This window comes from Balearica regulorum, chromosome 10, assembly GCF_011004875.1.
Source record: "Balearica regulorum gibbericeps isolate bBalReg1 chromosome 10, bBalReg1.pri, whole genome shotgun sequence".
Taxonomy (NCBI): domain Eukaryota; kingdom Metazoa; phylum Chordata; class Aves; order Gruiformes; family Gruidae; genus Balearica; species Balearica regulorum.
In genome coordinates, this window is record NC_046193.1 from 9,850,979 (window position 1) to 9,864,972 (window position 13,994).

General features: G+C 37.1%; 1 protein-coding gene across 14 annotated transcripts in view; it reads right to left on the reverse strand.

The window, feature by feature from the left end:
• Positions 1–13,994, reverse strand: part of ERC2 (ELKS/RAB6-interacting/CAST family member 2) — a 443,424-nt gene that overhangs the window by 204,486 nt on the left and 224,944 nt on the right. For 13 of the 14 annotated variants that reach the window (XM_075762003.1, XM_075761998.1, XM_075762008.1 and 10 more), the window contains one exon: positions 2,281–2,420. In XM_075762003.1, the coding sequence (XP_075618118.1) occupies positions 2,281–2,420 (140 nt within the window). The remainder of the gene's footprint in view (positions 1–2,280; positions 2,421–13,994) is intronic. The other variant, XM_075761996.1, reaches the window with a different exon arrangement.

A 13,994-nucleotide genomic window follows, 5' to 3' on the forward strand; every position in this document is an offset into this window, starting at 1 on the left:
GTGGACAGCTGAATGCCCCTACGTGAGCTGTACAAAATGGATGGCACTTCAACTGATTGCTTCAGTTTGCCCTGAATGACTCCCTGAATGGTCTGTGGACAATTATACTAGCTTTCTTATTGCATCTTTTCCAGTACTTCTGCAAAAGCGATGGAGACTTGGCTGCTGAGAGCAGCAGATTGCCTGTTTTGCTCATGCCAGAGAAGGCAGGATTGGCTGTTCTGGCACGCCGGCAGTGCAGACAACCAACACTCACTTCGTCCCATCATTCTTGCAGCTACTGGAGGAAGAGTTGGGGAATGCAAAGCATCTACTGATAGGCAGACACAGCTGGGATCCTCTCTTTTTCACTTTCCCAGCAGGTCAGCAAGTGTAGCATGGGCCACAACGTATACACACGTACATAACTGAAAGTAACATGTTGGAGTACATGATATTAAAATATTAACATTTTAAGGCATAGTAACAGAGAAATAACAGTTCTTAATTAACTGGGTTTTATAAACTCTTCTTAGTGTGTAAATGCTTTACAGCAAGTGAACAGCACAGAAGAGCTATACACCAGACGAGGTTTCTCTTTCTAAATTCAGGCTATGCAGCCACATTGCTTCCATTTGATGTGGCGAGAATGGGTCTACCACTTGAAAGCTCCAAACATAGCAGTTACATCAAAGACCCTAGGAATGACTTCTAGGGATTTTCTAGTGATCACACCGCTCTGACAGATTTCCAAAATAATACTGAAAAAATAAAGCTCTAATATATTCTTTTTACTGAACTACATTAATTACAAATAGCTGTTCATCACTGAAGTTTAATTTTAGTATATCATATTGTCAGACCAAATACTTCACAAGGTTTTATTACCACATCACAAGCAGTAGAATGTATGGTGATGAAATCAGTATGTAACGACCAAGGTTATAAAGAATACATAACATTACACAGATACATAAATGACATATCATTTCCTGTACTTGATTCTGACATACAGTTTCACCAACGCAAGCCTGAAGAGAGGTGTGGTGTTAATTTCTTCATTTTGCATATAGGAACACATGAGAAATACAGGACCATATGAAGCACGTGAGGGTCAAATTCCCATCTATCAGAAATTTTCCAGAAATCCATTACATTAACCAGATCAAGGCAAAAATTGATATTTTCTATTGTAAATTAGACTTGCCTACAAACACTCGGTACGGAGATATTGATGCTGCTTACAGAAATCAGTACTTCTCTTCATAGTTTTTCATGGTCAGAGAATAATTTTTAAGTCCAGCATCAAACTTGTTTTGTGGCCTTTAATACAAATTACCTAGTATGTAACGTATCTTTTAACCAGCTCAACTCAATAACTTACAAACTGCAGAAATTCTCCTAGAATAAGGTTCAGTCTTTCTTAAATAAAAAAATAATAATAATAAAAAAAAGAGATAGGAGAACCTTTTCTTTCCAACTGTAAAAAAAAAAGTTGTTGATGTAGTAACTGTGCAGTAATTATTGTAAGAGATGTGTCAAATGAGACAGCTATAGCTCCAGTGCTCCTTTATGTTATGACTAAGTACATAAGATAAAAATTATCTTTGGTGAGGATTCTAAATTCACCATTACCCTGTTATCCTCACTTTTTTAACCCACTACATATGCATGTACATACAGTTAATAAGATTAAATTACATTCATTAAATGATCTGAGTATGCAATCAGATGATGATATCCCTGTTGATATAGAATTATACTCCCAGTCAGTGGAATTTAATGTGAAGAGCTACATCTAAAAACACAGAACAAGAAGGGGATCATGTATCTCAAATGTTGCCGCCTTCAATCTCCACACTAGAAAATATGGCAGAATTTCTTTATGAAATTGTATGCTCTTGAAAAACTAAATTGATATTCAAACATGCTGAACATTCATAACCACACTATATAACCTCACTATGGCTTGTGGATATAATGCTGTGAATAGCACAGAAATACAATACAGAAAGGATAATTATCCTTCCATTTTCTGACTCTCCTCAAAGCGAGCTGTAATGACTTGCTTTTAAATAAGTAAAATACAGTCCTGGTGAGGAGAGGGCTTCAAATTCTATTGTTTTTTCCTCACCCCAAGTATTAATTATTTCATGGGTGCAACTGAAGTCAGCAGTGCATTCTCTGTGAGGAAAGGAAAAAGCCGCCAGGTCTTAGTGGGAAGAGATTCATTATACATCCTGGAAGACACACAGTAAAACAGAAGTGTACTTTGGTGATTTTAAAAAACAGTTGAAAAACTCACCTGTAAATGTTGAGAGTTGTCTGTCATATTATCCTCTCGCCTACGAACTTCTTCCAACAACTGTGCGTTCTTCTTTTTCTCCATTTGTTGATTGTGCTTCAGATTGGCAACCTTCTTGTTTTGGTCCTTCATATGTCTAAGAATTGTATACGCATAAGCATTAGTTTTAATGACTGCAATCACTTCTTTTTCTCTATAAATTGACTATGACACAGGACATAGATTCACCAACAGATACAAGTATGTCAAGTATCAGAAGTAAACAATAAAACTTCATCTTGTTTTCAAGATGGCATATCAAAACACTGTTAATACCATCAGACTATACAATGGTAAAGCAATTATTTGGGTCTATAAGATTTTTTCTTTTTTTATCATCTGCTCACAAATACTCATCCATGTTCTAAGCACTATGCAGAAAAATTTTTGCTGTAAAAGAGGGATATTATCCAACATCTTTACATACTCAGTGAGTTCAGGAGCAATTTTAATGGATGCTTTAAGTAGCATTAATTTCAGAGGAAGCAGAACATGAAGGTGATGAATAATGTATATTCTGAAATTCTGTTTTTGAAAACCTGGACTATACATACAATGTTTCTGAGGACTGAAGTGTGATGGGGTAGGAGGTCAGGTCATAAACATGCCATGAAGAATAAAGGCTGCCTTTACAAATAGCTTTGTACATAACAAAAACATCACATTTCTATCTTTTTTAATATTGGACTTCTTTCTACAGATATTATCAACAAGTAGATTTATGAGTAACTTCTAATGAAAATGAAACAATCTTTACCACCGTTATATATTTTCTTTTGTTAAGATTGTACTCAAGTTTAAAAAAGTTTCAATGTTTAATTATCTTTTGTTGTGGATCTTATTCATTAAGTTACCAGAAGCTTTCCTGATTCTGATACTTAGCATACATCCTGTAAAGAAAGAAGGCAAGCTAATTTTGCCTGGCAGGCACTGAAAAAATATCCTTGCAGTAATGCTTTCTACCTGCTTGGATTCTTAGATATTATTTTCCCAACTTTCTTTGACTTTGAGGAATTTGCTCCCTTTTATCTATATAAAAATAAAGTCATGTGCAAATTCCTAATGAGATCTACTCACTAATCCTATTTTGGCAAACGAAGAGAATAATATTCAGTGCCTAAAAGGATCACTGAAAATATCTCTGTTGCTTCCACACTAGAACTTTCAGTGAAAAAAAAGTAAAGTTATAGAATATATTTCTTGCACTGATTTTATTATGCTAAAGAAATGAGGTTAAATTTACTGCTATTACTGGTTTCTTTGTCCTACCACTGTTTTTTTTTTTCACTACTTACTTATACTGAAAAATTAACAATGAATCTCTAATCAATAAATGTTATCATGGTATTAAAAATTCTTAGAAAATATTTCATATACAAGTTTGTAGGTACAGTACATAACAGAAAAGCTAATCTATTATTACTAAAAAACTTCAACTTGTCTAGAAAAATAAAAGTGGGTACAAGTAATGCAAAGAAAAATCTTTGCATTTGAAAAGAATCTACATCAAGCTCACACATAATTTTTTTAAAAAGACAAGTATGAATTCCTCTATTTAAAAACCAGATTTAGCCTATAGTTTTGTTCAAGAGTTTACATCAGCCTGTTAAGGTACAAAAATACCAGATTATCCTAACATCGTCTGTTTACAGCATTTGTCTTTTGTACTCATTTTCTAATGTTAGAAGTAAAATTCATGAAGATTGTACATACCAGAAAGTGAAAAGAATTGTTACCAGAAAAGAGACCAGTTTCACAAAAAAAAAAAGAATCAAAAGCCATCATTCTAAAATTTATTAATTTTTAGTACAGTCATTTTTATATTACACAAAACAGCAACTGGAAGATGAACAGCTGAGCTTCCCCAGGTCGAATCAACTCTAGTCAGGAGTTAGCATTTTGCAGTGCTAGAGACTTTAAGACCTTAGCTGGTATCTTCCTTAAATATTCTCAAATATTTTTTTAGAGTACCCAGATATAGTTCCAATAAACTATACACCTAAAGCTCCCTCCCCTTTAGACATACCTTTAACCAAATGACAAGACTCCTAAGAAATAACATCTTTTTCCCCAGCTCAAAGAGACCACCAGTACAGCACTACAGCTGTCTCAGTAGATTTCTGGCATCATGTTTAAATCCCCAAATTAAACTCACTTGAGAACAAAAAAAATACGCTACACGATGGTCAGAGGAAAGCTGCCTACATGACACCTACTTCATCAATAGGCCTGGGAGTATAGCACAAATCACCAGTATTTTATCATAGTGTTTTTAAGAAAATTAACCTTTGTTAAAACACAACACTGTGCCATAGCTAACCAATAATAATCAAACAACATGACAGTGCTAAAAACAGCAGGGATATTTCTGTCAAAGTTACACTCACAGATTAATAAAAATCAACCACAAATTGCATATTCCAGTTTAAACTTGTTTCTAGCACTTAAAGAATATAATGAGTTTAGCTATTGGGTTGTCTATTTTTCACTAAATTTCCTCAAGAATTTTAGAGTGATGCCCCTTCTCTTTCTAAATCAAGTATTCAAATACACATTAGATGCTCTGTGCAACTCTAAGTGAAAATCAGTTCTTTTTCATGGGTCTGTGTCACATAATTGTAAGCATAGACATAAGCAGCATAAAAGCAAAATCAGTATTAGAAAAAAATACTTTCACAACTTCATATATAAATGTGGTATTTGGCAGAAATTTTGGTGGTGTAATATGACTTTGTGCTATTAAAATATAAAATGGTTTCCAATCTAATGCTGAGTAAATGATAAATTAATTTATACTTAATCTCTGTAAGAAGTTAAATTTTATGCCAATGCTAACTGCTTCTTTCATCAGCCTTCCCTCTCACAACTTCCCACTTTAGTTTCTGTCTAATGCCACATTGAAAAGCAGAACATGGCAAAGCTGCAAAGGAAAACATCTGGTGCCTGAAATATGCAAAATCTTGAAGAGAAGGAAATAAAAGAAAGCTGTGTCGTAGCCTCTCTTTCTTCCACAACTGACTACATGCCTATGGAAATGAAAAGAAAATGCTACAGTTAAAAAAAACCTAGCTGAGCAGTTTTCTTTTAGGCCTGTAGTAAAGGTACAGGAGGAGTTCAACAGAGGAATAAATACAAGAACGCATTCCCCGCCGATTTTTTTTTTAAACAGCAAATATATCAAATATAATCCCTGATCCAGTATATTTTTTGAGTATGCTTGCTCTGGTATTTTTTCATATGGCTCTGTTTCTGAAATGCTTTTGATTAAAATAGAAGATTAGGATAAGTAAAAATTGTGCATGAGAAAGAGACAAATATTTGGGAACACTACACAATCAGCACAAAATATCATATGCTATTACCATATAGGATATAAAATATCCACATAGTTTATTAGTAGCTATGCTGATATGCATAGTTGAGTCTACGTTACTCTATCATGAGGAATTCGTTTCACATGTTCTGTTACACTGTTTCAATTTAAAGTTATAAGACCACAAAATTCATTAGACAGAATAAAATAAATAAAAAATTACTGTTTAAGATAAATGTCTTCAAAATCTGAGATGTATGCTGCAGGGGTCTGGGCAGTAGAATTGATCTTACCATCACAAAATAATCATATTCTGGTACTAAAACATGCAAAAGTACTCTTTGTTTGACACTCTAACTGTCCCAAAGCAGTAAGACAAAAGCCACAGCTTTCTGATTTTTCCCATTGTTATAGTTAATTTTGAAGTTGGGTATCTATTATCTTATAGTGAGCTAAATTCTGTAGCCACTGAACTAGGCACTACAGTCATCTCAAACTAGTTATTACAGAATACTATGTTGTGTTGTAACTTTACAAACTTCACATAATTGGAAATGCAGTCTTCAAACTAGTTCTAAAGTACCTGAGCCCAGAGCACGCTGAAGTAGGGCCAACACCACATTTGCCTTAAAGAAATGATGTTCTGAGCTCATAACATTTAAGAAGCAAAAAAGCAGTCTAAAAAGCAGCACACACTTTACACAGATGCTTAATCTTGGCCAAACATTAAAATGGCTGGTTAATGACACTTTTTCAGATAATAAATTTAAATTTCTGTTTGTGTTCCTATTTTTATAGCCAGTCAGCAATTGTCATAAAACATCTAGCAACGTCATCTATGGTGTGTTGGTTTTGCGTGGCAAGGTTTTGGTAGCGGGGGGGGCTACAGGGGTGGCTTCTGTGAGAAGCTGCTAGAAGCTTCCCCTGTGTCTGATAGAGCCAATGCCTGCCAGTTCGAGGACGGACCTGCCGCTGGCCAAGGCCAAGCCAATCAGCGCCTCTGTGATAACATATTTAAGAAGGAAAAAAAGTAGTTAGAGAGAGCTTCTGCAGCCAGAGAGAGGAGTGAGAAGATGTAAGAAACTCTGCAGACACCAAGGTCAGTGCAGAAGGAGGGGCAGGAGGTGCTCCAGGCACCGGAGCAGAGATCCCCCGGCAGCCCGTGGTGAAGACCATGGTGAAGCAGGCTGTCCCCCTGCAGCCCATGGAGGGAGGATGAGGGGGTGTGGAGATTCCACCTGCAGGCCGTGGAGGACCCCACGCCGGAGCAGGTGGAGGCACCTGAAGGAGGCTGTGACCCCGTGGGAAGCCCACGCTGGAGCAAGCTCCTGGCAGGACCTGTGGACCCGTGGAGAGAGGAGCCCACGCCGGAGCAGGTTTGCTGGCAGGATTTGTGACCCCGTGGGGGACCCATGCTGGAGCAGTCTGCTCCTGAAGGTCTGCACCCCATGGGAGAAACCCACGCTGGAGAAGTTCATGAAAGACTGTCTCCCATGGGAGGGACTCCATGTTGGAGCAGGGGAACGATGAGAGGAGTCCTCCCCCTGAGGATGAAGAAGCGGCAGAAACAACGTGTGACGAGCTGACCGTAACCCCCACTCCCCGTCCCCCTGTGCCGCTGAGGGGGGACGGAGGTTGAAGCCAGGAGTGAAGTTGAGCCTGGGAAGACGGGAGGGGTGTGGGGAGGTGTTTTAAGATTTGATTTTATTGCTCATTCCTCCACTCTATTTTGCTTAGTAATAAATTAGATGAATTTCCTCTCTCAGTTCAGTCTGTGTTGCTCGTGATGACAATTAGCGAGTGATCTCTCCCTGTCCTTATCTCGACCCACAAGCTTTTCTCCGCATCCAAAAACTTGTTCAGAAAAATGGCCTTAAACTTCCAACACAGGAATCAATACACTGTAGCAGCTCAGATTTCTGATACTGCTGAAGAACCACCAAACCATGACTGCTAAATACTGAGGTACACTTAGAATATCACAGATTTGAAGAAGACAGGTAAAGGGAAAAGACAAAAAATTCCTATACAGCCCTATAGCTTTGTCTCCTATGAAGTCCGGACCAAAGAACCTAGAGCACCTTAATCTTTCTGTGCAAAGAGCAAGATGCCCTTACGTTGATTACACTAACCATTCATTCTATTTAGTTTTTTAATTTAAATGTCTTTGTAAGAAATAGACATCAGTGTCATGGAGACCCAGACTCTGGATCAGCAGAAAGACAAGTATCAAAACAGTAGTAGCACTTAGCTCTTACTAGAATGAATATCACTAATTGTAATGACTACATTTAACCACGTTTGTTTGTGGTTTTTTCTTGTTCTTCTGGAATAGGATACAAATTGATCTTGTAGTTCTAACTACAATATGTTTAATTCCTTCAGTCCAACTTTTTAAGACGAATATTATCATTTAGTTTCTGCATATACATATCTTTCAGCTTTCATTTTACAGTAGTGCATAACTGTTGTCTAAACTCCAATGCTTTCATCTCTGATAGCTATAAAAATCATGCTCTTTCACTATTTCATTAAATTCCTAGCTTTAATTAGCCACCTGGGTAGTTTGGCCAAAAAGTTGGTAACATCAGCCAAAAATAAGTGTTACATGCTTAGTATAGCCTTTACTCTATTTCATAAAGATTTTTTTTTTCCTCAAAGCATCCAAAAAATGCAGACATGCAAAATACTCCCAAGAGCAAAATCTGTAACATTTTCTAAAGGAGTATGTCTCTGTAATAATTTTCATCGCATTAAACAGCATTACAATGGGACCAGCTGTCTGAAAGTCAATCAAAAAATTATCCAGTATGTTCAGAACCTGTACTCCTGAACAAATTTAAAAAAAAAAAAGTGTAATAAACTTACCAAAGCATGTTTTTGGGAGGGGTGGGGTGAGTTATGAAATACAATCTAGTCTATAAAATAAGAAAATCTTAAAAATACATTTTAACATTTAATCCTGTACACATATTTTAAATAATCAAACATCTTCACTTATTGTCCTAGGCATACACTGAGTAGCACGGGTTACACCTTTACAAACAATTCATGTATGTGAGCAATAAAATTAATCTTAACATTTTACTAGGCACTCTGGATCTCAGCAGCTAGTCATGCAGAAGACCTGATCCTGTAAATCCTGTCCATGTGAATGTCCATTCTGAAGTACATTACTTCAGTAAGACTCAGTAGAAATATTTCCAACAGTTCAGTTCTCACTGTCTTAAAAAATGACAGTACACATAGGTTCCCATTTGATTTATTGAATCAAGACTAAAACATCAACATAAGGGTAGTTCTTTAAAATTCAGATCCAACTAGACTGAAATCAATCTAGTTTGGTACAACTGCAGTACCAAAAAACAAAAACGGAAAAACAAAGGTACAAAGCATCTCCCTGGTTCTCCCAATAGGGAATCTTTAAAACATAGAAAAAAATGCATATATGTTGCAGGGCTAAATGCACCAGTGTGAACTGTTCCAGTAATGCCCTACTAAAAATGATCCACAACCCACACCAAGTGCATATTCACCTCCAATACAACATACTCCACCCACAAAAGAAGCAACATATGTGGAATGGAGCCTAAGAAAGTCCCAAAGCTATAATTAAGCAATTTACCACTTCCAATATCTTACCCCCACCAAAGTAATTATTTCATTTGGGGTTTGTCTCTTTGGTTATTCCAACAGTCTGATGATGAAGCTGCTATGATTACCTGTTACTTTGTTAAAAATGGTGCCAAATCTTGTAATACTGTCTCTGCACAGCCTCTTTATTCCATTTGATAACACTATACAATGCACCCAAATTGTGAGAATATAAGGAGCCAGATAATTGTCTGCCTTAAGCAGAGCATGCCTCATACTGATTCATCTGGAACTAAAGTATAACATTGGCATAAATCAGCTCCATTCTATATTTAAAAGCTATTACATCATTTAAAAAAAACATTTTCTGCTTCTTTTGAATTTGGGAGTCTTCAAGATTCCTTGATTTTTGTTTAGACAGACCCAAAAGAAAAAACCCAGAATTTTTTCCATGTCTGTTATCATAAACGCCATATTTTGGAGGAATACTTCATCCCCAGATTCCAAGGGATTCCTTTCTTTGCATGTCTGTCTAACCTATTACCATCCTATACAAAAAAATCCTGTCTGTCCTGTCTCACCTTTGCCCTTCTTGCCGTCACTATTCCAAAGCAGAAAATCTAGCAGATCTTATTCCCATTCTTTTCCTTTTCTCTATAGAAGAACTATATTTTCCCCTCTCTACTTCCCACTGGAAAGGAACAGGGGCAAGACTTCAGCTGCCTAAACTAATTGCCTTTATAATTGTTTAAACTACTAAACTGTCTAACAACATAACCCACCACCCTACAGCTGACCCTGTGACACAATTTCATTTTTACAGTGGTGCTATCTGATCTTGTAAGTGAAAAAAATATCCATCCCACAGTGACATAAATGGGAATAGCTCAGCTTCCTTAGCATGTCTATTATAACATGGGATGAGAAAGAAGGTTTGAGTGGATGCCTCCTAGAAAGATGGGAAAATGTTGTCACACTGGGCCTGGATTGCCCCTGCTGCCAGGAAGGCTAACGGGGGACAGTAAGACCATCCCTGATGAAACAAGCTTGTGACAACTGCGAAAAATTTTGTAATCTTTTAGAGACGAGAAGAAGGAAAATAAGACTCTCTGGTTAACTTTGGCCAAACTGACTTTATCTTTTGGTAACAAAGGCCACTATTCGGCTACACACCTCAGAGAATATTATCACAAGAAGTTAATATTCTCATCTCTTACTGAAGAAGAATGCTTGGTCTTCTTTCTGCCACTCACCTGAAGCTGAGACTACAACAAACTCCAGGTCACAGTTCATAATCCATCTACTCATCAGGAGAACTGTGAAGCATCCTCTGTTCTCTCTATATTGATATAAAGGACTGGAATCAAAATGACCAGCACAAACAACTGACCAAAAAAACCCAAAAACATCCAAACCAAACAATATTTTTAAAATCTCCAAAGAATTTGATTCCCACATCCCTAATTCTGCATTTGAATGCAAAAACGCTGTAAATACCCAGAGTTATCAGTTAAGAAAAATGAAGTTTAGTGTATTGAATGTTTTCATTACATTCCCGGCTCCTGTTACCAATGGACTACATCGCTATTTCAGTTTCACTCAAAGCAGCAAGCTTGCAGCCCACACAGATCTATAGGTCTCAAAAAACAGAAGGCAATTCTATTACTGGGTTAAAAGAAAAAAGCCATAAGTTCAAATAATCTTTTTTCTTTTTCTTTCTTTCTCCCTCTCCTCCCACCCCGCCCCCGCCCCCAAAATCTCATTATTTCAAATGTTTGAAGCCTGGTTTAAGATTTCTAATACTCAGATTATGACAGTGCTTCAGTGTGACAACTATTCTGCCTCCAAATGCACCATAAAAAGATATTGTTGCCTTGAGAGAACCAACAACTCTGCCTGGTAGAAATAAAGCGAGTGTCACAGAAGTCACTGAAATATTTCTCACCTAAAAGACAAAAACATGGGAGGAAGGGTTTACCTAACACACAATCTGGGAAGTTTTCCAAAATCTTTAAGTGTTTAGTCTGACACAGTTCCCTCCAAAGCCCTAGAGAGATCCTAGAAATATCCACATGAGGAAAACGCATGAATGAAAAAGACCTACTAAAACCCTGTTCCAAACCATGGTTCATATCACTTTGTTTCAACACATATCTGCACTGCAACCACTGAAACTCCAACACAGTGCACTGCCCTACTGTCTTTCTCAGCACATTCTTACTGGATACTTTATATGAACATGTGCAAAATCCATACCAGAAGACTCATCTGTCACACATCTCTCTTGTACACCAAAGATTGTTCTGCATTTTCTTCTGATGTTGCTTTTTTTAAGAAAAATTAAAAAAATACCACTGATGACAAGACACTAGATGAGAAGGATATTTGATTGATTTAATATGGCAATTGCTTGCTCAGCTATTTTATTAATTGATACCGTTAGCGATAACTGTAACCACTAACTGGAAATAGTTTGTTGCCTGATATTTGCAACCAAGGAGTTGAAGTCCTGCTGCTGCTTTATCAGGTCCTTTCCAGCTGTTGTCCAGATAGGCTTTTTTCTTTGGTTTTTTTTCCTTTCAAAACACACCAAAAAACACCACCAAAAACAAACAAAAAAAAACCCAAAACCAAATCCCACAAATTCCTGATTCTGTCCAGTTATTCTCTAGATCCAAGTGCTCCACGGCATGTCCAGCTCAGCCTGACAGCAATCAGGATCAAACCTCCCCTGCTGCACTTCACGTTTCATTGCAATTTCCTTCTGAATCAAATCTTTCAACTGCAACTCCTGCCTCAACCTAGCAGTTCTCAGGATCAATCCAGCCATTATCATTCAATACGTAAATGAAACTTTCCGTGTTTTGCAGTAGCCTCTTCAGACCTCCAAATAAATCAGGAAGACTTTGCATGATTTCTTGTTTTGACATACTAACTTCCCCTTATTATAAATTCAATCCAGTCACAATCACGTTGTCCAGGCACGTTGCTCCTGCATTATGGAAGCAAGCAATGCGAGTGGAAGAAGTGGTTCTACCAACAGCCCAATTCCTAAATTTAGTTCCCCTGTCTCTTTTCAGTCACAGCTTTTTGAGGCTAAGCTGTGCTATCTCACAATGATTCTTCACACACACACCCCTCCAGCGCGCAGTGGGAATCCTGACAGCATTGTGCCCAGACAGTCCCCAAGCTCCCCAGAGGAGTGCTGCACAGCGACTTTAGTCACACATTCAAGAGGTAAAGAAACGTGCTCTGTGGATGTTCCCCCTGGGGAAAACTAGCAGAAGCAGCAGGTCTACAGAAGCATAGGAAATATTGCTGTCTTGAAAGTAGTAACCATGAAACAGAAAGAGTAACAGTTCTTTACGTTCTCTCTTCCCTAACACAGCATTGTGGCGTCAGGTCCAACCCAGTCCAAAGTGGGTATTTTTCCTGCAGGGATGTAGAGCTCTTTTCATATCCAGTTTATGCTGCGTATCCATTTACTCCCACAGAGCGTCTACACTCCAAATCAAAACCAAAAAAACAAGCACATCATTGAAAAATTACAAAATATCCTCCCTTACTTAAATAATCCATTTCTAGTTTTCTCAAATTATTATTTTAACCTCTACATGCCTTTAAGTAAACTGAAAGGGCAAAGTATAGAAATAAGCAGTCAGGTTGAGGTGTAAGTGGGATAAAAATGAACAACAACACATTATCCTGTCCCAGGGACTTGTGTGTATCTTTTCATTGTTTACAGCATGATTTCTGCTTATTTTGTAATCTCTTATTATTTTACTTTTTTTTTAAGAAAGCAGAATTCCAAGAAAATAAGCTTTCTACTGTAATATTTCTTAAATAAAATGAAATGTAAATTTACACAAATTCAAAACCACACCTGTAATCAGATAAATTTAAATAACCTCTTCTCAAAACTTCATCTCCTTCAAAACGTTTAAATGTTAAAATGTCCACAATGTGAAAAGGTTTATTCTGTATATGTAGCAAACAAACTAAAACAGAAAGACATGACAACAATCTGCCTGTTATCCAATGTGACAACTATGTTTCTCACTCAGAATAACCAGTCTCTCAGAAGAGTAATGTATATCACAGATTCTCTCCGTTTTCATTAGTACACTATCTCAATTTCTCCAGGGAAATTATCTTTGAACAACATATCACTCTGCCCTTGGAACCATCAAACTGACATTTGACAAAACTGTGGAAGGCTCATAAGTTAAATTTAAAACTCTGTTAAACCTTGCCTTACACATCTCATCGAGCTCTAGCCTCCCACGGAAACAATTAGGAAGGCCAACATCAGAGGTTGGTGGGAAAATTTCTAGCACTGGTGAGTATATTATACATGGAAAAAAATATCCATCTCCTCTTTATCTGCAATCAGAAAAGTTCAAGAAGTATATAACCTGCTGTAATCTAAATGGAAAAAAAGTTACTGTACTGATTCTTGTGCTCAGAACATTCTTTTTTGTTGTACAGGAAGATGCACATGGGGGCAGAGGGGGTAGTATACCAATGTATTCAATTTTCTTGTTTGCCATCATGCCATCAGTATCAACAGCCAGTCATGTTATAAAACAGAAGCAGCATTTTTCTGATCATTCTACTCCTATATAAATACAGATGAACAAAATGACAGCTCAAGAACATATTGATTAGCAGAAATTAAAGAAATTAATAGATCTGTTTCTTAAATTAAGTTTGGACCTTAATGATGATTCAAGCTGTGAAAACTTAACACTTCACTGAAATCCC